The sequence below is a fragment of the Culex quinquefasciatus genome, chromosome 2 (assembly GCF_015732765.1).
Source record: "Culex quinquefasciatus strain JHB chromosome 2, VPISU_Cqui_1.0_pri_paternal, whole genome shotgun sequence".
Lineage (NCBI taxonomy): Eukaryota > Metazoa > Arthropoda > Insecta > Diptera > Culicidae > Culex > Culex quinquefasciatus.
The window spans coordinates 68,133,821-68,156,352 of NC_051862.1; the positions used below are offsets into that span (position 1 = coordinate 68,133,821).

The following is a 22,532-nucleotide window of genomic DNA, read 5'->3' on the forward strand; positions in this document are numbered from 1 at the left end:
CTAAGTTTGGTTGTCGGAGTCCCGAGTTATAATAACAAATGATTACTGTAGTTGGACTTGTACTTGTGTCAAACGCGTTCTGACCTGAAATCCCTTTGGCCAATTGTCGCACTTACATATGGCTGTGTCAAGATAGCACGACAAGATTAAAACTTCTTTCAAAACTCAATTTGGCCTAAAATGCACGTACGACAAGTTAGCACGACGGCGACGAAGTTCTGATTTTTCACACTTATTCTTTTATACACTTTGGCACAAATTGAAAACAATTGATTTAACTAGTTGTAATTGACAAAACTTTAATTTAAATTTTTAGCAATTAATTTTGTTTTGCTCTCTGATTTTCGGTGGAAATTGCAAACATAATATCATATGAAATTAATATTGGCATAAAAGAATAGATTCCGAAACCAAACAATCTAATAGAACTATCAACCACCAACCGAATAAACAAGTGCTGAACATACACCAAACTCTGAGAATACGTACAAAGCAACCCCCATCCCAATCAAAACAACCCCCGCGGATATTTCCATTACCTCTACGACCCCAAAAGTGGACACATTTATGGGAAATACAACATTTTTTGTAAACGATGAGTTTAGTTAGCACCGCAGCGTCAACTGTGTCCATTGCGTCACTTGGCCTAGTGCGATGACCGACCAACGCTAGGCTAAAAAGATGAACCTGGGTGCGATCCCTCGTCGGGCCAAAAGCTCATCAAGTGCGTGTTTTTTCTTTCAATAATGGACATCTCAAAGAAGAAGAAAAAACTCGCTGCCTCTAATGATCATCTCAAACATGTTTTATTTATACCGACAAACGACGTGACAAATGGTTCTACACCGAATCGACGCCAAAGCCGGCCTCCTCGTCCGTCTCAATGCCAATGTCCTCGAGCAGGAGCCGCTTGGTCTTCGGGTAGCCCTCCATGATGTGGCCAATCAGCTCGGTGCAGATCCGTTTGCGCTTGCGGTACGCCGTCAGGTATCGGTTGTACCGGGCCTCCAGTTCGGCCGGGTCCAAATTCGAATCCGCCACATCATCCTCGTCGTCCTCACGATCCTTCCGAGCTGCCTCCAGCTGTTCCTGACAGCCTCGAATGCTCGCTCGTAGTTGCTCAATCTCCCGGCGAGCCTGCTCCTCGGTCATCTGGGAGGCCAGTGTTGCCAGTTCGGCTTCGAGGGCGCGAATCGCCTGTTGCTTCTGGCCAAACTCCTCCTTCAAGCGGCCACAGTCGGCGTCCAGCTTGCGGATGACTTCATCGGACTAAAAGGAGAAGAGAGAGGAAAACGCGTGTTGTAAACACTAATTAGAATGGTGGTAATTGATGCTAGCGAGTTAGCTGTAGTGAGTGAACTAGTAGCAGCAAGTAGCAGCGTGTTGCCGTGGGATTTGTGGGATGTTTTATCAGGCGTGAGCAGTGCAGCTACGAGTGCCAAGTATATCTGCGAGAGCTTCAACGGTGGATAATTTATTGGAAGTGAGGGCCTGGGAGGTGGGTTTTCAATTAAATTGGCTGAGCAATAGTTACTGAGTAATGTCGCATGACTTACGGGCAAGTGGTGTCTGTCTGAACCTTTTTGCGTGAGGATTTGGTGCTGGTATAATGACTAATGGAAACTGACAGTGCGATGGAATAAGATAAATTTTACAAGATGTATTGCGCAATTCCCACTAACTTGGACTTCGCACTAAATTATTGCTATCGATCGCACTATTGCGACTTGTCAAATTGGCTTGGTAAATTTAAATTTTCTCAAAAAATGATCAAAGCGAGCCGATGTTGCTCACCTTTCAATCGCAATTTTAAAGTGCGAATGTCCAGTTTGGTGGAAACTGCGACTGGAAATGTAAATAAACAACTGCTGGTTGCCTAGTTTTTGGAAATTTTGTTGTCAAAAGTGCGAGAGAAAAGTGCGGGCCAAATCCAAGTTACAGTGCAAGGATCAATAAGTTGTAACCGAAAAATTGCGACTCCCTTGTGGACCACCGATCAGTGAGGTACTCCTGGATATTAGCTCCTGAAAAGTGCTTTAAAAGTGCAAAAAATGCCTCACGGCAAGAAAAAGAGGCGGTCCTCACCAGCAGGATCGGCAGATTTGAAGAAGCTAAAGAATGCCGAAGCGCTACCTGCAAAGCCAGGCAGTTTGAGCAAGGACGCTCAAAATTCGTCTGGAAACCAGTTCGCTACCCTTCCTGTGGACGTGAGCGAGAAGGAAGAATTTGAACGACGGGAAAAGTTGCCACCCATTTTTGTGAAAACATCGTCATCGGATTCGGTGCGAAAGTGGCTGACCGGGTTTATCAAATCTGGTGTTTTACGAGCTTCCATTCGCTTGTGTGCTGATGGACTCAAAATTCTGCTACCTACCAGAAAGGATTACAACTACGTTCGGGATTTCCTGAACAACACCAAGATTGAATACTACAGCCATGACGATCCAGGTAAACGCCCCATGAAACAGGTCCTCCGAGGCTTGTACGACATGGATGTGAGTGTGCTGAAAGAAGAGCTCAAAACTCTTAAGTTGAACGTGATCGAAGTCTTCAAGATGACGAGACACAACAAGGACATCAAGTATCGTGATCAACTGTACCTGGTTCATCTCGAGAAAGGATCGACAACGCCTTCTGAGCTGAAAGCAGTTCGGGCAATTTTCAACATCATCGTGACTTGGGAACGTTATCGTCCAGTGCACCGTGACGTGACGCAATGTTCGAACTGCTTGCAGTTTGGGCATGGTGGAAGGAACTGTTTCATCAAGAGTCGTTGTGCAACCTGCGGAGGTGAGCACAAAACTCAAGCTTGCGAAACAATCAACGAGAACATCGAAGCGAAATGCTTCAATTGCGGCGGCGACCATTCGACCAAGAATCGAAGCTGCCCAAAACGTGCTGAGTTTGTAAAAATTCGGCAGCAAGCGACGACGAGGCACCAACCAAATCGTCGCAAAACACCACCAGCATACACGGACGTGGATTTTCCTGCTTTGGCGTCGCCAGGAGCGGGATCTGTTCGAGTGGTTCCAAATCTGCAGCCATTGCCGTTGAATCAGCGGCAAAGAGTTGCAGAGAATACAACACCTCCAGGCTTCAGTCAGCAACCGAGGGAAAACCAACCAGCATCAACGGATGAAGGCAGTAGTAACCTGTTTTCACCACAAGAACTTCTGAACATTTTCATCGAGATGACAACAACACTGCGTGGTTGCAAAACTCGTGCGGAACAAGTAAGAACGCTTGGAGCATTCATCTTAAAATACAGTTCGTAGTTTACTCGTTCTAATGATTTTGAATATTTCAATGAATTTATTTTTTTTAGTTTTAAGTTAGGATTAGTTGTTAAAGTATTTTTTTTCTTTTTTGCCCAAATGTATTCGATTCAATGCAATAATGTAAAACAATTTGAAGTAAATAAAATAAATGTGATCAGTTAATAATAAAACAAAAAATACAACAAAGATGAAGAGCATTAGGCCATACCACTTAGCATGTAAAAGAAATGTAATTATTATAAGAAAGTTCAATAAAGACATATTTAATTTCAAAAAAAAAAAAATTTCAAAAACCGAAAAATTGCTTTTTTTGTGAACTCTTATATCTAAATGCTCCAAGCGATTTGATTTTCGAAGACTGGGTTATCGCACGATGTATTTTTTGAGAACATTAAGTAAAACAAATCGACAAATCTGATATTTAGCGCCATGCAAGAAGGGCTCTATTCCGACAATTTGCGAAATAGACCGAAATATTTTTTGGGGACTCGATAGCTACTTTTTATGTTTTTTTTTCATATTTCTTAAGAAAAGTCGCTTAAAATCGATAGATTCATGTTGACATTTATGAAATTTAATACGAACTCTGAATTACATATTTGTTCAATATTTGACAGAATAGAAAGTTCCCAAGCCAAAATTAACACCAAAACCAAAGTTGGAAGAACCAAGACGACTGTATATAAATCTTTTTTTGTACAATTTGTCATGAACACGGAAAGGGGATCGATCGCCAAACCAGCGACCGAATTTTGCTGGGTTGGTTTTGCTGATATCAGCGAAATTTTTCTCTAAACCAGCGAAATTTTTCGCTGAAAAAGGTGGCTGCGCGAAATCAAATCCAGCAACTTGGTTTCGCTGGTTTGTTATTTCCGAAACGGTTTCTTTTCCAGCGAAAGTTTTCGCTGGTTTGATACACATCCTTCCGACAGCCGTCATAAATGTTTGTTATTGTTCACGTTCGGAAGCGATTTGTGGCAATCGAATTGCTTTAGGGGTTTTTTCAAAACAAAAAAGCATGAAAAAGTTCTGCATCAAGTGTTCAGCATTAAAATACATACTCAACAGGTGAGGTTCTTTTCAATGAAAAGAAGCACGTTTCCATAAAGTTCTCGCAGCAGAAAAATACGGTGCAGTGAAGCTGGAGATGTATTTGTACTGCTGCATAGATGAGTGCACAAATTGTCGCAGGTGGCAGCAAGAATCGTAGGCGAGGAACTTGACCATGGCCGCGGAACAGTTTGTGCTGTGGCAAGTAAGTACAACCTGGTTTATTTTGGCATAGGCTTCTGCCGCCAAAACAAAAAACAAACGTCGGTGATAAAAAACGCTGATCCAGTGCAAAAAACACTGGTCCAGTGGAAACATTCGCTGAACCAGCGGATTTTTTGCCGGAACCAGTAGAATAATCTCCTGGTTGATTTTGGTACGAGCTGCTGCCGCCGGAAAAAACCCGGACGTCAGCGATAGAAAACGCTGATCCAGCGTAAAAGAACACTGGTCCAGTGAAGAAATCCGCTGGACCAGCGAATTGTTTCCCAAAACCAGTACAATAATCTCCTGGTTGATTTTGGTGCCCTGCCGCTTTTCCAAACCAGCGAGAAAATTTTCTGATTCTAGCAAAACTGATCCCCCAAACAGCGACATTTTTCACCAAACCAGTGTTTTTTTTCACTGGTTTGGTAGAATTTCATCGGTTTCCAAACCAGCGAAAAAAATTAGCGATTCTAGGTAATTTTTGTGCAGGCTGAGAAATTAGCGACATTTTTCGCTAGTTTTAGCGAACTTTATCGCGATTTGGCGATGGATCCCCTTTCCGTGTAGCATATTGCCCTACAAATTACACCGACCGACAAAATTTCTGCGCAGGCTCAACTCGGAGCAAGCACTTTGGGGTCCCCAGAAACACGTGTAATTTGATTTTTTTTAAATATTTAAACAGCGCCGAATGGGTTTCCTCCAAAGTTCGTTGTTGCATACAAGCAAAAATTGCATGCAATATGTGGGAGTAGCGAAAAGCAAACAAATTATGGAGAAAAACCATTCGGACCTGTCTGAATATTTTTGAAAAATTCTAATTACACGTGTTTCTCGGGACCCAAAAGTTTTCAGTAAAATAGTATCAGTTTTGATTCAATATTGGCAGAAATATGCCCAATTTCGTGCAATTTGTGACTTTCTTCAAAATTTCTGGATTTAATTCCCTATCACATGTTGAACACCGCCTACTTAGCTTTTTATCGTGTTTATCAAAATTTTCACCCAATTATCTCGGCATTGGATCCGTCTTTAGGTTCCATAACCTAAAAAATAATTTTGGCTAAAGCCCGGAAGATTGTAATAAGAGTGGCATTTGGACGAAAAGTCGTCATGTCATAGGAAAACAAACATTAACCCTCTAACGCTTAGGTTACTTCAGAGCACCACTTATTTTTGTCTTCAATATCAAATTTCTCAACCTGCATTAGTTTATATAGAATATAACTTATAAACATAAAAATTTCATCAAATTTGGTTGATCCAGTTGTGTGTAATGTAGAAAAACGTAAAAAATCTCGATTTTCCTCTGAACGGGAGAGGGAAAAGGACTGGGTCCTAATTCCGTCACTTACTTCCCATTAAGTAATTTAATTAATTTATGAGTTGAAAATGCATTTTAATTTGGACCTATCGAATGAGCAAAAAAGATTGAAGATCTGATAACCTTATCAAAAGTTATGAGTACTTAAGTGTTGTTTCTACATTTTTCATCAGGTATTTCTTTAAAAATGATGTCCGAAATCCGTCATTGAACCCATCGATAGAATATCGGGAGACTTTTCCGTTTTCATTAAATATTTTTTTAATTTTAAGTTTGTCTGAGTGAAATTGGTTTTCATATGGGAACTCTATCAAGAGCTGTCTTAGTAGAAGTTCTCTTCAAATTTATAAACATAAAAAAATGAAAGATTTTTTTTTAAAACGAGAAATTTTTGAAATTAAATATGTCTTTATTGAACTTTCTTATAATAATTACATTTCTTTTACATGCTAAGTGGTATGGCCTAATGCTCTTCATCTTTGTTGTATTTTTCGTTTTATTATTAACTGATCACATTTATTTTATTTACTTCAAATTGTTTTACATTATTGCATTGAATCGAATACATTTGGGTAAAAAAGAAAAAAAATCACTTTAACAACTAATCCTAACTTAAAACTAAAAAAAATAAATTCATTGAAATATTCAAAATCATTAGAACGAGTAAACTACGAACTGTATTTTAAGATGAATGCTCCAAGCGTTCTTACTTGTTCCTGGCGAGTTTTGCAACCACGCAGTGTTGTTGTCATCTCGATGAAAATGTTCAGAAGTTCTTGTGGTGAAAACAGGTCACTACTGCCTTCACCCGTTGATGTTGGTTGGTTTTCCCTCGGTTGCTGACTGAAGCCTGGAGGTGTTGTATTCTCTGCAACTCTTTGCCGCTGATTCAACGGCAATGGCTGCAGATTTGGAACCACTCGAACAGATCCTGCTCCTGGTGACGCCAGAGCAGGAAAATCCACGTCCGTGTACGCTGGTGGTGTTTTGCGACGATTTGGTTGGTGCCTCGTCGTCGCTTGCTGCCGAATTTTTACAAACTCAGCACGTTTTGGGCAGCTCCGATTCTTGGTCGAATGGTCGCCGCCGCAATTGAAGCATTTAGCTTCGATGTTCTCGTTGATTGTTTCGCATGCTTGAGTTTTGTGCTCACCTCCGCAGGTTGCACAACGACTCTTGATAAAACAGTTCCTTCCACCATGTCCAAACTGCAAGCAGTTCGAACATTGCGTCACGTCACGGTGCACTGGACGATAACGTTCCCAAGTCACGATGATGTTGAAAATTGCCCGAACTGCTTTCAGCTCAGACGGCGTTGTCGATCCTTTCTCGAGATGAACCAGGTACAGTTGATCACGATACTTGATGTCCTTGTTGTGTCTCGTCATCTTGAAGACTTCGATCACGTTCAACTTAAGAGTTTTGAGCTCTTCTTTCAGCACACTCACATCCATGTCGTACAGGCCTCGGAGGACCTGTTTCATGGGGCGTTTACCTGGATCGTCGTGGCTGTAGTATTCAATCTTGGTGTTGTTCAGGAAATCCCGAACGTAGTTGTAATCCTTTCTGGTAGGTAGCAGAATTTTGAGTCCATCAGCACACAAGCGAATGGAAGCTCGTAAAGCACCAGATTTGATAAACCCGGTCAGCCACTTTCGCACCGAATCCGATGACGATGTTTTCACAAAATGGGTGGCAACTTTTCCCGTCGTTCAAATTCTTCCTTCTCGCTCACGTCCACAGGAAGGGTAGCGAACTGGTTTCCAGACGAATTTTGAGCGTCCTTGCTCAAACTGCCTGGCTTTGCAGGTAGCGCTTCGGCATTCTTTAGCTTCTTCAAATCTGCCGATCCTGCTGGTGAGGACCGCCTCTTTTTCTTGCCGTGAGGCATTTTTGCACTTTTAAAGCACTTTTCAGGAGCTAATATCCAGGAGTACCTCACTGATCGGTGGTCCACAAGGGAGTGAATTTTTAAAACGAGATATTTGATGGTGTAAAAATACTTTGGTCGATTTAATACTTTCGATTATTTTTATCTGTGTGAAATTTTCATTGTCAATTTTCAATTATACCCTGTTTGCTAAGTATTAAGAAATATGTTTTACACTTTTTGGGTTATAGCTAAAAAGTTATTTGTTTTTGATCCTCTAGGAAATATTGCGCATCTTTTTTTTTTGTGTGAAAGAGTATCCTTACCTATATTTATAACTTTACCCAAGACACCAAATTGGTCAGAAATTAGTAATCAATGAGACACTTTTGGTTTATATCTCGCAATGATTTTCATATAAGTTTGATTAGCATTTTATTGCAATAAAGTTCAACTCTTTGAACATAAATTAACAAAAGATATTTTAAGAAATGCATAAAAATCATAAAAACAAAAAAACAAATTTTTCGCTCTACAGCATTACCTTGGCGTTGATCAAATCCAATTAAAAGACTTTGTATTCCAACACATGGCCTATGAAATGACGAAAGAGGTTTGTAAAACTATTTAATCTTGTGTTTATGACAGCCTTTGGAGGAATTTTTGTTTTTTCGATAATTTGGTCAATTTTTAGTTCCTCGGTTCCTACTGTTCATCTGTGGTCCACGGAGCAATTATTGGAGGTCTTTGTCAACAACGGAGTAGCAACTACGGGTAAACACCAATATTTATTTATATTTAGTTTGGTCCATGTTTAGTTCCTTTTGATAACATAAGAAAAAAGAAAATTTTCAAGATACCTTTGCTGTACAAAATTGCTAGTTGAAAGTTGATTTTTTTCAATTTTTATCAAGATAAAGTAGCAATAACGCCAAATAGGCGTGACTGTTTTATTTTATCGTATGTTTCTTTTTGATGTTCTGAAAAAAAAACGAAAAACAAAAACAAAAACAAAAACAAGTGCACGCAATGTAAACAATAACAAACACGTTTTATTTGGCAGCAGTTTTAATAAAACTTCTGTTCAACTGAGAACAATTTCTGAACTAGAGAGATTGCTTGCTAACTTTATATTCATCGTCTGCAATAGACAAAACTTGTTCAAGTTACGGCATTTTCCTTAAGAATGCTTCCAAAAACTCGAGTCGTGGAGTCAATATGGCGCTGCCTTCCCGTTTCACCTTAAGTCGATTTTACAAACAAAATACAAAAAAGCACGATCACGACGATAAGTGCTGTTGGGGATTCATTTGGGGATATAACGTTTTTCTTTTTGTTTCCACGAACATTTTTGAAAGGATGTTGTTCTATAAATGATTTCAATGTCACCAAGATTACATCATCCACGTGACTCCGCGATCTTTCCCGAACCTGCTCAACAAAAATCATCCCTCTCGTCGCACCCCAAAACAACTGCCCTGCGAAAACAAGGCCATTTTATAATTTATGCCAGACATGCGTGTACTACGTACACAATGATGGTATGTTTCAGATAATTACATACAACCGACGCTCCTTACAATCAGTTGTTATGATCCGCCAAGAACGGCCCCAAAAAAAAACCTCCCTCCGTCGATGTACTGCGCAATTTCACATCAGTTTTGGGCAAAATATGCGCGAAATCGAATTAAACAAAACAAAACAACAACCCGGTGCTCGAGTACGACTTCATTTATACGGTTCCAATTAAAGTTATGGGCTCTTATTGTGGTACAGAAAAACTGATTTATTAATCGAAACTCTTCGTTGCTTGAGCCTCAAGGGAGGACGCGCCACTTTTGGGTGGACAACCTTATCTTAAATTATGCCATTTCAAAAAGTGTTATTACTCACCGTAGGTCCTGCGGGGTCCTCCTTCTTTTGCTGCGCGATACAGTAAATCTTCTGTTTACCGTAAACTTTTTCGATAACCTTGCCACGGCCCACCAAACTGTCCAGTGCCCTGGAAGGAAATGAGGTTTGGGTTAACCCTATGAGAACTGAATTAAACTCAATAAGAATTACAATTCTGCTTAAATCTTTTAAAATTAAATTATGCAATCAAAAAATCTTATTCTTCTCAATTTGAGAAAAATGGTTAACCTTTTTTTAAATATCAAACAGTAAGTGTTCAAACAATAGGACCCTAAACGGTTGCCCCAAATTTGGTCGGCCAAAGAACCGGAATACTCACTTCGCGACGGACGATTTGCCCAGATCCTTGACCTTCTCGCAAATGTCGGCCAGCGAAAAGGGACGCTGCTGGTCGTCTAGAAACTTCAAGACTGCCGCCTTCGTCGAAGGGGGTTCACTGCTGGCAGCCGAGGACATTCTCACCGGGTTGATCTTAAATCTGGGTAGGATAAGCTGAAAGAATCTGAAAATAATAAAAATAGTTTATAAATTAATCTGCTGCCTTACTGGACCGGATTTCACGTGCAGGCACACTACTTTATTGAGGCGAAAAGTGGAACCTCGCGTGCGTAGTGTGCAAAGCATGATTAATCGAAAGTGGAATAAAATCAATTTCAACCCGGCAGGGAGTCGAACGGCATGCTCGCAATTGGCACACGGCAATCGATTTGTCTCGAAATGATTGACCGAGGCGTATCATGTTTTGAGCCGTGTGCAGGAGACGTTCATTATTCGTCGAATGCTGGTCTTTGGTTGATCAAAATTTTAATGTTTTCTATGCTTGATTCTAAGTATAACTCAATCAATCTTCGAGTTTATTTTTCACAAAACAAATTGTTAGATGTTTCTGGTTGAAATTTGCAGGAATTATTTCTAGCGAAATGTCTACTTTGTTTGAACACTCCAATCGTCTTAACCACGATTTTGACAATCAACTCGTCGCCGTCGTGCTAACTTGTCGTACGTGCATTTTGGGCCAAATTGAGTTAAGAACGCCATTTTGTGCAGCTCACAATGCCTCACCTTTTGACCTTCACAGATCCTCGAAATTCGATTTCAATCCTGAGATATTCAATAATACCCAAAAAAGCTCCGAAAATTTTTGTCACTTTTCATATGAAAGAAGTTTCAATCTTGTCGTGCTATCTTGTCACTCTCTGAAAATTGATGTAAGTGCGACAATTGGCCAAAAGGATTTAAGGTCAGGATGCGTTTGACGCACGTACAAGCAGCCATGCCAGATATACAGATAAATCTGTATTATACAGATTTTTTGATCCCAAAAATCACAAAAATCTGTATATACAGATTTTTTAAAAATGATTTAATGTGAAAATTTCAATAATATAGTAATTGAATTATGCTTTAATATGATTAAAAAGCTTAAATCTGTTGTGAAAAGTCTAAAAAAATCTTCTATGACTTCGAATTTGACATGATACAGATAAAATACAGATTTATTTTTAAGAAAATACAGATTTCCCATAAAATAATCTGGCAACGTTGCGTACAAGTTAGACTACCGTAAACATTTGTAATTATAACTTGGGACTCCAGCAACCAAATACAACCAAACTTCGGGACAATGAACAGAATGGTCAACCAAACAAAACGTGTTTTTCATTGTTCACATTGCGTGCTCTCGTTTTTGTTTATTCAAAGTCAAACATTAAAACGCGTTTTTCTCGGAACGTCGAAATGGCGGGTGCGACATGATAGTACGACAGCGTCGAACTTTCGTTCGTTTCAAACACAAACGAATGAATGCTACGCAAAGTCACTCACACAGTCATTGACTTTCCTCTAGAAATACATTCGCTCACATAACGGTCGTTTGACATTCTACCGAGATTCTGATCATCTCTCCCATGATCGCATTCAAATTACTTCTGTCACCACGCAGCAAACACATGGAAGAGAGAGACAAAAACGAGAGAAAGAGCACGTTGTTTCGTTCGGGAGGCTGGTTGAGTGGTGCTCATTTTTCGTTCGTTTCGTCTTATTGGTACATTCATGATGATATCACTTAAATTTTTTAAGAATATGCTTTGGGAGACTCTAAATTAATATATTTGACCAATATTTTACATCCAATAAAAAGTTTACGAACCAGATTTACCCGATTTCTAGCTTTCTTTGAAATTACTTCAAAATGTAAGCTGTACACCCCAATACAACCGAAAATAAATCTGTTCTTTGTACAATTTGTCATGAAAATACTACAACTCACTGTCCGGATACAAATTTGAGCATTAAGCAATGCAAAACATAGATTATTTCATTATTGAGCTGTTTATTACCCAATAGGCTCCCAATAAATTTTTTGCAATCCTCTGCCAAATTACACCATTACATTTTTTCTGAACAAATTCCAAAAAAAGTATCAGTTATGGTTTAATGTAAGCGGAGATATGTCCAATTTCCTAAATATAGTTTCTCCAAAATTTCTGAATATACATAATTTCCTTTCACATAATGAACACTGCCTACTCCGATAATTTTTATGATAATAATATTAGGCCGTTGCTAATATTTTTCAAAGTTTTTGTCGAAACCCCCCCCCCCCCTTCCTTCAAAATTGGTCCGAAAAGTCAGGGGGCAAAATTTTTTTTTATTCAAACATCTTCAAAATTTTTATGAAAATAGAAGTCAAATCAACTTAAAACAATCTAAAACACATTTTTCTGCATTTATAATCATATTTAGCATGTTTGGGTTGGATTAAAAGTATTTCGAATTTTTATAAAATTCCAATGAACAGCACCGCAAAAACTTTTTTTTTGCAAAAAAATAAATTTTCGTCAATACTTAGGTATTTTGGAAACTAATGATTGCAAAACAACTGGGCAGGTGTAAAATGCATTTTTAAGCACTTTGTTCATTCAAATGTTGAAACCATGGCTCGTAAATTCAATGTTTTAACTACTTTTGAGCTATAACACAAAATGATCAAAAATGTTTCAAATATTTTAAAACAATAAAAAATACTCGAATGTCTATTAAAAAAAGTGTTTTATCGATTATGGAAAAGGGCAACGGTTTCACAATCAATCAATATTAAAAAATATTTCAAAAATTAAAATCAATCTTAATTTTGTGCTGGCAAAGATTGAAATTGAAATAACTAGCCAAAATTTCAACATTTCGAAGAAAAAATATTGGAAAATGCATGACTCACCCGTATAATTGATTCGCAATCATTATTATTTTTTTTAAAGTAGTATTTGACAAACAAATTTGCAATTTTTTGCGGTACTGCAAATCGCAAATACTCAACAATTTTAATATTTTTTTTAAGAAACCCGAACAATTTTAAACTGATTTTAAGCGCAGTGGAATGCACATAAAATTGATATCAGCTGATTACATTTAAATTTCCATTGAAATTGATTTCTTTTTGCCTTCCTCACTTCACTGAGGCAAGGCTATAAAATCACTCGAAAAATGAACTTCTTAAATACGACTCCTAGATATACCTATCGACTCAGAATCAAATTCTAAACAAATGTCTGTGGGGATGTGTGTAGACATGATTTTTTTTCCACACGATTATCTCAGAACTGGCTGAACCGATTTTGGATCCGCCTTATTCTGTTCGTTTTGGGGTCCGCTAAGACCCTATTAAATTTTATTCTGTTTAATGAAGTACTTTTAAAGTTATCCAAGAAAAAGTTTTTTTGTAGCTACAAAAAAGGGTGATTTTTGCATAACCCCAAAGGCCGGGTCTTTTTGCTTACGCGCGAGAGCCGCGCAGCATGCGTAGGGATTTTGTTCCGACCACGCGGGGCATTGGCAGCCACACCCCCTTGCATGCGTATCGCCCGGTTGCCACATTGCTTAACCCTCTACAACCTAACCCCGCCTTTAGACGGGCTTCGATCTAAAAAATCGCCAAAAATCAATTTTCCAACCGATTTTTGATCTTTAAAAAGCATTGGAAAGAAGAACTCTTAAAATTTTAGAAAATTTCAGGGTTGGAAGTTTAACTTGTTTTATGTGACTTTGCCAATGTTTTTAAAAATGTAATTTTTTTAGGGGCCAACTTTGGCTGTGTTTTTTACTAACATTTCCTATATTTTCAGTAAAAAGAAGTATGCAGTAATTTTTGTAGTGTCCCAGACTATGTCTCTACGCATTTTTTTGCAATTTAAATGATGATGGTGCCATTCCATAGCAGAAAATGTTAAAAACAAGCAAAAAATTGAAAAAGTGACTGCAAAAACTCGAAAAAATTAGATAGGCAAGATGTAATTATATTAGGTGGTAGAATAGGCCAAATACTACCAAAAACAAACATAAACTAAACAGGATAAATGCAAATTGAAATACTAAAAATAAAACAAGAAAAACATAAAACAAGAGAAGTAAAGTTTTTCTTAGAACAAAAGTTGCTCAAAATGACCTCCTGAACACGGGAAAAATAAATATCTTCGAAAAAAAAATTTGGGCAGTAGAGGGTTAACCCTCTACAACCTAACCCCGCCTTTAGACGGGCTTCGATCTGAAAAATCGCCAAAAATCCATTTATCAACCAATTTTAAATCTTTAAAATGCATTGGAAAGAAGAACTCTTGAAATTTTAGAAAATTTTAGGGTTGGAAGTTTTACTTGTTTTATGTGACTTTGCCAATGTATTTGAAAATGTCATTTTTTTAGGGGTCAACTTTGGCTGTGTTTTTAACTAACATTTCCTATATTTTAAGTAAAAATAAGTATGCAGTATTTTTTGTAGTGTCCCAGACTATGCCTCTACGCATTTGTTTACAATTTAGCCAAATACTACCAAAAACAAACATAAACTAAACAAGATAAATGAAAATTAAAATACTAAAAATAAAACAAGAAAAACATAAAACAAGACTGGCAAAGTTTTTCGTAGAACAAAAGTTGCTCAAAATGACCTCCTAAACACGGTAAAAATAAAAATTTTCGAAAAAAAAATTTAAGCAGTAGAGGGTTAAGCAGTGTCTGCGTCTCTTCTGGAAAAAATCTGTACATAACAGAATTTTTCCACATATTAATTATGTTTAGCAACATTAAACATAATTAATATGTTGCTGCATCATTTTGTCTCGCCAAAGATTTACACGAACTTTTTACTGAAATATATAACTCATGAGACTTTTCTCCTTTAAAAATGAAAAAAAATTAAAATTGCTGTTCAAGTAAAATCAGTAATTATAAAAAAATAAATGAAAAAAAAAATTAAAAAAACTCTTAAATTAATTTGTTAATACAACCTAAAATACAACATGAATGCGAGGAAGGCACCAACCACCTTAAGGTGGATTAAGTAATGTTTTTAAATATAATTTTGATGCTCAATTTTTTGAGCAGATTTTGAAGGGTGACAAAAACCTGAAAAATATTTGCAAACAGTTTTTATGTCAATAGAGATAAATTATAAAAACAAAAACTAAAAAAAAATAGTTGAAAAAACAGTTCAATCGTTCGATAAGTATTGAAATTTGCCAATTGTGCTACATTTGATACCAAGGGTTAGCTCTCAATCACTCACCGGCTCACTCCAGAGGTCATTCAAAATGGATTTTCATAGGCCAGTACTGTCAACAGGGACCACAGGAGGTTTCATAATAGGGACTCTCCTCCGTCAACAATTGAAAACGGAATGAAATTGATCACGCTCAATTGCGGATTATGAGTGGACCCCTTGGAGTGATCATCGCAAAGGTTAATGCTGCCATTGTTGACAGTAATCGATCATTTGGGAGGGAAGTATGACAAATTGAAAAAAAGATGGAATTGTTGAAGATTTCCAATATAACTTATAATCGATCGAAATAAATCAAACATTATCAAGGTTTCGGCAGATCGTGTTCAAAATTGCTATAATTGACCTTTAACGGATGATCAAATCAGAATAAATCAATTCTATAATAGTCTCTAATTGGCAACCTATTAAGATCCCCATCGCGGCATCGTGTGTGGCCCAATATATCCCCCATCCCGAGAGCAACATTTTCTTAAAATATCCAAAAATAAATCAAATACCCGGCGGCAGCAGCACCAACTCTCAGCAATTCAAGCTCAATGATTTCACAGTAGGGGAGTCGTCCGCCAAGATCTTATCGCGCGACTAATTAAGATCTGCGCCGATATCGAAGATGATGATTCAGCTAGAAATCGACTGGAACCAAACATGTTTGCATGCGGAAAGATTTCTCGAGTCCAGGAAGTGGCGTCGAACCAGAAATCACAACACAACTTGAGCAAAACCTTCAGACAGCCAAGGTAGGGCAAACAACAAAGCTCATCGCGAGTTGAGGATCTTCCCACCCTGTTTTCGGTTGAGCTCGCTGAGCACAGAGGGCGTGTGCGCTAAGACAACATGAATCAATAGCAGCCACGTCAACGATGCTTGATCGGCGTGTAAACATCGGGTGAATCTATCAGCAGCAGCGGATTGATCTTGTGATCAATCTTCAATCATCGTGTATTCGTACGAACTTAACAACACTTGACTAGAGAGTCCTGTAACTTTACGCTGAGCAGTTCTCTAGAAAAACATCCATTCAAAAAGGGTATTAGGAATTGCAAATAACTGTTGTATGGAACTCGTTGCAAAACTTGATTTTTTCAGCACTCGTAGTATTTATCCAACTCGGTAAATCTCGTTGGATAAATGTACGACTCGTGCTGAAAAAACTTCTTCTCGGTTAAAGTTGGAAGTTAAATCATATTTTGCTTAATCCCCTTCAAATTGAATTCTTTCCAATATCAAAAAACTGTTTTTTTTTTTCAAGATTTATAAAGATGCTTTCAACCATGAGCTTTTATAATAAGGTCTCACACTACCAAAAAAAAAACACCCCGCTTCCCAGGCAATATTTTAATCAAAATGTTGGCCGCACCCGGAGGGCAAAAATAAACATCTTTTCGCCGCTCGTCCAATCCACACGGCAGCGCAGTATCTCATCATCGTGTTTTAAGGGTACACATGCCATGCCGCGTAGATTATTGCCTTCCGAAGGTCAACAAGCTTGCTCTCCCCATCGAACATCATATGTTTACTATCTACACCTATCTTCTACTAAGCGATGATGGTGATGGGGCAACTTTATGAGCTTTTTTCTAGAGATTTTTTCATCTTCTTCTTTTCGGTTTTTGGGGAGTGCTGAAGAGGCCACGGTCACCACCTGATTGGAGCGGGTTGCGCGCTTGTGTGTAGAGTGGATGTTTAACCATTTTTGAATTGTACTCGCTAATTGAGTAGGTAATTATTGATTTCTTGTTCTTTTTTTCTTTTTGGATAAGAATAGTAAACTCCTTACAACTCCTTCATACTGAGCAGAATCATGACCCATCAGAAATTTGGCTTGTGCAAATTTAGCTTTTTACAAACATATTTTTTTGTAAAAAAAAACTCATTGAGGTAACATAACAGTTTCATCTAACGGAATTGAAATTCAGTGGATGTGGAGTCTCAAGTCCAACGAAAAAAAAACACAAAGTTTGATCTGTGGAAGTTTTTTTCATGTTAAAAAAAAACATAGCAAAAAATATACAACAAGCTGTGTTTGCTTATTTTGCAGCAGGAATTAATAAAATAATTTGTTGTTGCTTGACAACACATCCTAAATTTGTTTTATATTTTAAAAAAAATGACTAAATCATATGGAACATGCAAAACCACCAACCCAGAAGAAAATACACTGTTTTTTAAATATTATTATTTGCAGTTAGTTCAATAATTCAATGAGTTTGTTTTTATTTTGATATTAAATTTTATTCTTGATACTCAATATCAAGGAACAGATTTAATGATTAATGCATTAAAATATAGAATTGTTGTCAGAATACTTAATATAACACTAAATACTTTACTAATATTGCTTTTCTATTTTCAGGTAAGAAACACAACTTCAGAAATAAAATTTCACTTCTACTGCGGTTGATACCAGGTAACTGTTAGAATAAATGATAAAGTAACTAAACGAACGTTTTCCCTCTTCATTATTCAAAGTATTTAAATGCTGGAAAAAAAGTTTCTCTGTGAAGCTAAATAGAAATAAACGGCTCAAGATTAAAAATTTGTAAAAAGTAAAAATAAAAATAACTGCCCAACATCTAGATTTTTACCTATGTTGGATGCCTCTCCTAATCGCAGGAAAAAAACATCAAAAAGTGCAAGAAATGTTCGTGAGCATAAATGTTTGACATTTACTTGTTTGTTTTTATTCTCAATTTCAAAAGAACTAGTTCAATATGCAGATAAAAACTTTTATTTCATAAAAAATAACTAATGATTTTTTTTAAATTGAATTTGTCTGATCGACTTGGAGTCTTTGACAAAGTTGTAGTTTATGTTTAGGACTTTTCAGGAGAAAAAAATATAGGTACACGGAAAAATGAAATTGGCCAATCAATAAAAGTTTAATTTCAGATATTTTTTTATTTGTTTTAAAGAACTAAAAAGGCATCTATTGCGCTTGTATTAAGGATGCTGCAATATCTGACAACTGAGATATGAATTTTTGAATAAAATTGCGATATTGAAAAAAAATCCAAGGCACCTTTTGCGTTTGAGTTTAGGATGGTGCAAATTCTGGTACCAGAGATATGAATTAAAAAAATGTGATCTTTGGAAAACATCAAAAGTAGTATTTTTGTTTTCAAAAATCATTTTAGAAGCAAAATCAAATATGCAATCAAAAATGATTTCCCTTTTTTAAAGGTGCTCTGTCTTCCAGTTGCTGTCGTTTTAAGGTAATTTTTTTTAGACAAATGTTCACTTTTTTGCATTATGAAAATTTGTTTTTAATGAAAAGCATGTTTGCATAGTAAACATATTTTCGAAAAGCTGAGAAAAATTACAATTTTTTTTGCATTTTAAAGGCATTGTTGATCCACTGATTGCGGAAACATTTTTTAACTTGTTATATCTCACAAAATTATTGGTTCGAAAATGTATTTACAATTTGAAAATGAACCAAAACATTTGAAAATATCTAAAAAAATCTAGAAAACGAAGTCATTTTCAAGAAAAGACCAGAAAATTTCATAATAATTTCGTTTTTCCTTGATAATCAGAAAAATAAGGCTGATTTGAAGAAATGTAAAAAAATAATTCAACTTTTAAACAAGATTTCAACTTTAAGAAGCTGTATCTCAGCAACCAGCATCCCGATCAACAATGTAAAATAAGACAAAATTGTAGAAAATTTTATCATCTTTTCCCTTTTTATTTGCAGAAGAGCTTTTTTTCTAACATGATTTTTGAAAACAAAAATACTACTATTGATGTTTCCCAAAGATCACATTTTTTTAAATTCATAACTCTGGTACCAGACTTTGCACCATCCTAAACTCAAACGCAAAAGGTGCCTTCTTTAGTCCCATAAGTCATATAAAAATAATCGAAAATGAAAAAATACGAATTTTGTGAATTCAACTTTTAGTGATAAAATTAACGGAACCGGATTTTTTTAATATGCCATATTAAAAAAATATTTTTCCGTTTCTGTTGTTTTCTGAAATGTTCTAATCATAACCTAATACTTCGTCAAAGCGATCAGAAAATCCCTTCTGTAATTTCGAATATTATTGTTCATTTTCTATGACAAAATTGTATGGAGCATTTAATGGTGTCTGAAAATTACCTATCCAATTACCCGTATTGCTCACGGTTGCCAAATAAAAAGACTTTTTTTTCCAATAATAAAGCACATAATTCATGTACAAAATTGACCCATTCAACGTTCTTTCAAAATGATAATCATACTGTTATGAATTGAGTCACCAAAAAGCCACATTCGCATAATCGGTAATCACCCATGAAGCGCTAAAGACTATTCAAATTCTAAACCCATCGCTATAAAATACGATTTGTTGTTTGCATTAAATCAACCCCCGAAACAAAGCTCAAACTGCAATCAAATTATAGCCATTCTAGTCAAATCGTCACGAGATGCTTCTCCAAATTGAAAAAGGGTGACAAATAAGTGATTAAACCGCCCAATTTGTTTACCTAAATATCCACCAGCAAGCAACATTTAAAAGAGGAGGGCCCTGTAAAGTCACTCGTAAATAATACGCCATTCCACAGTGTTCGGAATGGCAAAATTAAGTGGAATAAATTGATAACTCCTTTATTTTACGTCCAAGCCAAATGGTGTCTTCGGAAGAGTTGTTGTACTTGATAAGGGCTATCTTTTGAAGTTATTGACTTACAGGGTGACGACCTTCCAGGTTGTCAACCAAAATCTAACTTTGTTGGATGACGTTGTAGGGCTTTGGTGTCTTCGGCAAAGTTGTAGAGGAGAAAATTTCATGAAAGTTTGTCGAAGGCGCCAAATTTGTAGCTCTTAATCTAAACGAGATAAACGCCATTTATGCAAAAATGGTCCAAAAAAGCACTTTTTTGGTGATAACTCAAAAAGTTAGCATTTTAGCGGCCTACTATGTTCTGAAGAGTTGTTTATGACATAAAATTACACATATTTGCAGAAGCCAGCAAAATGTTTTGACCCTTTATTGATGAGTTATAACCGTTTTTATATGATTTTGAACCTATTTTCAAGTTGCTATGTTTTCAAAATGGCGCATTTTGGCGCAAAACCGAACAATGCACCTGAAAGTACACACTTTCAACTACATTTCCTGAAAATATCTCCGTGTCTATCCGTGTCTATTTTTAGATATCTCGATTTGAATTTGACGGTTTTTAATCAATTTATTTATAAATGTTAATCGAAATCATATAGAATACGAGTTGAAAAACGGTGAAGTGAAGGGTAAATAGATCGATTTTAATGGAAAATACTCTGTCTATGAAAAAATACGACAACCTTTCTAAAGTGACCAAATATAAAAGGAAATACTTCATTTTAAATACGAACAATCATTAAAAATTTTAATTTACATTATTTTTGGGCTAAACATGTTTTATTCATAATTTTAGAATGTGTGTCATAATTTTAAGCATAAACAATGAATTTTTCATAAAAATCGATCAATTTACCTTTTAATTTACCGATTATTACCACGATTTCAATAAGATTCCACTTAAAAATATAAATAAATTGATTAAAAACCGTCAAATTCAAATCGAGATATCTAAAAATAGACACGGATAGACACGGAGATATTTTCAGGAAATGTTCAACTACATTGTGTACTTTCGTGCATTTTTCGGTTTTGCGCCAAAATGCGCCATTTTGAAAACATAGCAACTTGAAAATAGGCTCAAAATCACATAAAAACGGTTATAACTCATCAATAAAGGGTCAAAACATTTTGCTGGCTTCTGCAAATATGTGTAATTTTATGTCATAAACAACTCTTCAGAACATAGTAGGCCGCTAAAATGCTAACTTTTTGAGTTATCACCAAAAAAGTGCTTTTTTGGACCATTTTTGCATAAATGGCGTTTATCTCGTGTAGATTAAGAGCTACAAATTTGGCGCCTTCGACAAACTTTCATGAAATTTTCTCCTCTACAACTTTGCCGAAGACACCAAAGCCCTACAACGTCATCCAACAAAGTTAGATTTTGGTTGACACCCTGGAAGGTCGTCACCCTGTAAGTCAATAACTTCAAAAGATAGCCCTTATCAAGTACAACAACTCTTCCGAAGACACCATTTGGCTTGGACGTAAAATAAAGGAGTTATCAATTTATTCCACTTAATTTTGCCATTCCGAACACTGTGCATTAGGGTGCCCAGAATACGGGACTTTTTCTCAAAACCTCGCTCCACAAGCTGAATATAGTTCCTTGAGCTATTTTAGGACTCTGGGCCAAATATGAGCAAAATCGGTTAACATTTACCCATTGATACTCGGGGCTGAAGTTTGTATGGGAAAAATCGAAAAAACGTATGGAAAACCCAATTTTCTTACGGTTTGGTCTACACGGTGCGCTACTTACATACAAATATTCCCAAAAGTGAGATTCTCATTGGAAATTTAATACTCTACAACTTTGTAGAACATACCAAAGCTGTAAAACTTAATCCTGAAAAGTTATTAGCGATTTAAAAAAGTCATTTTTGTATGAAAAACAATTTTTCAACAACTTTAGGCTCGGGTATCAATGGGTTATTCTCAACCAATTTCGCTCAAAATTCGCACAGATGCTTAAAATAACCCAATAAACCGTTTTCCGCTTGTGGAGCAGGGGGTCATTTTTTCTGGGCACCCTACTGTGCATTCAGTGGAAGAACCAGTCTCTTCTTAGCTTTTTTCTCGAGATTCACCTCCCAGATGTATAATTCTCCACCGCCGCGAGAAGCAAAATAATCGGTAATTTATGTACCTCTGATATGCCCATTTATAGGCGGTTCATTTAAATAAATGTAGGGCGGCCAAAAACATCCGTTCCAAATAAAGGACCGGACGATTCTTTTTGGGATTTTTTTACTCTGATGTCACGCGAAACTTGTTGAATGAATCTTCGAAGAAAAAAAAGCGTTGACCGGATGGTTGGGCCAAAAGGGTTTCCTGAGAAGAATCAATCTCCCCTTTCAACGCCGCCGCAACGTGTCAGTTTGAATAATGGGCTACAAATCTACATAAATTACGTACAAATGTCCAGCCCTCCAATGTGCGAATGATCTCATTTGCTTACAGATTGATCAATGTTCCTGTTGGGTCCGTTCAGTGACTAAATTATGGTCGTGTTTTTCCTCCTAGGAAATTGAAAAAAAAGAATCTTTCAGGAAATGAGCAACTTCCTGGTCGAAAGTCCCCCAAAATTTTGCAAACAAACCTAACCTTAACCGCCAAAACTTGACCCAGACTCGCAAAACTGTGTTTATCTTGGCTTTATTTTTTTTAAACTCAGCGGGCTGTTACATAGACCTTGTCTAGCCTTTATGTGCATACAAAA

General features: G+C 36.7%; 2 protein-coding genes across 4 annotated transcripts in view; one reads left to right on the forward strand and one right to left on the reverse strand.

Moving 5' to 3' along the window:
- LOC6032419 (A disintegrin and metalloproteinase with thrombospondin motifs 16) overlaps positions 1 to 22,532 on the forward strand; it is a 301,763-nt gene that overhangs the window by 225,521 nt on the left and 53,710 nt on the right. The window lies entirely within an intron of this gene.
- On the reverse strand, positions 801 to 10,154 carry LOC6032418 (homologous-pairing protein 2 homolog). The gene is given in 5 exon segments (XM_038251359.1): positions 801 to 1,269; positions 9,623 to 9,720; positions 9,723 to 9,731; positions 9,963 to 10,002; positions 10,004 to 10,154. Coding segments are annotated over 5 exon segments (672 nt in total). The 5' UTR covers positions 10,100 to 10,154; the 3' UTR covers positions 801 to 840.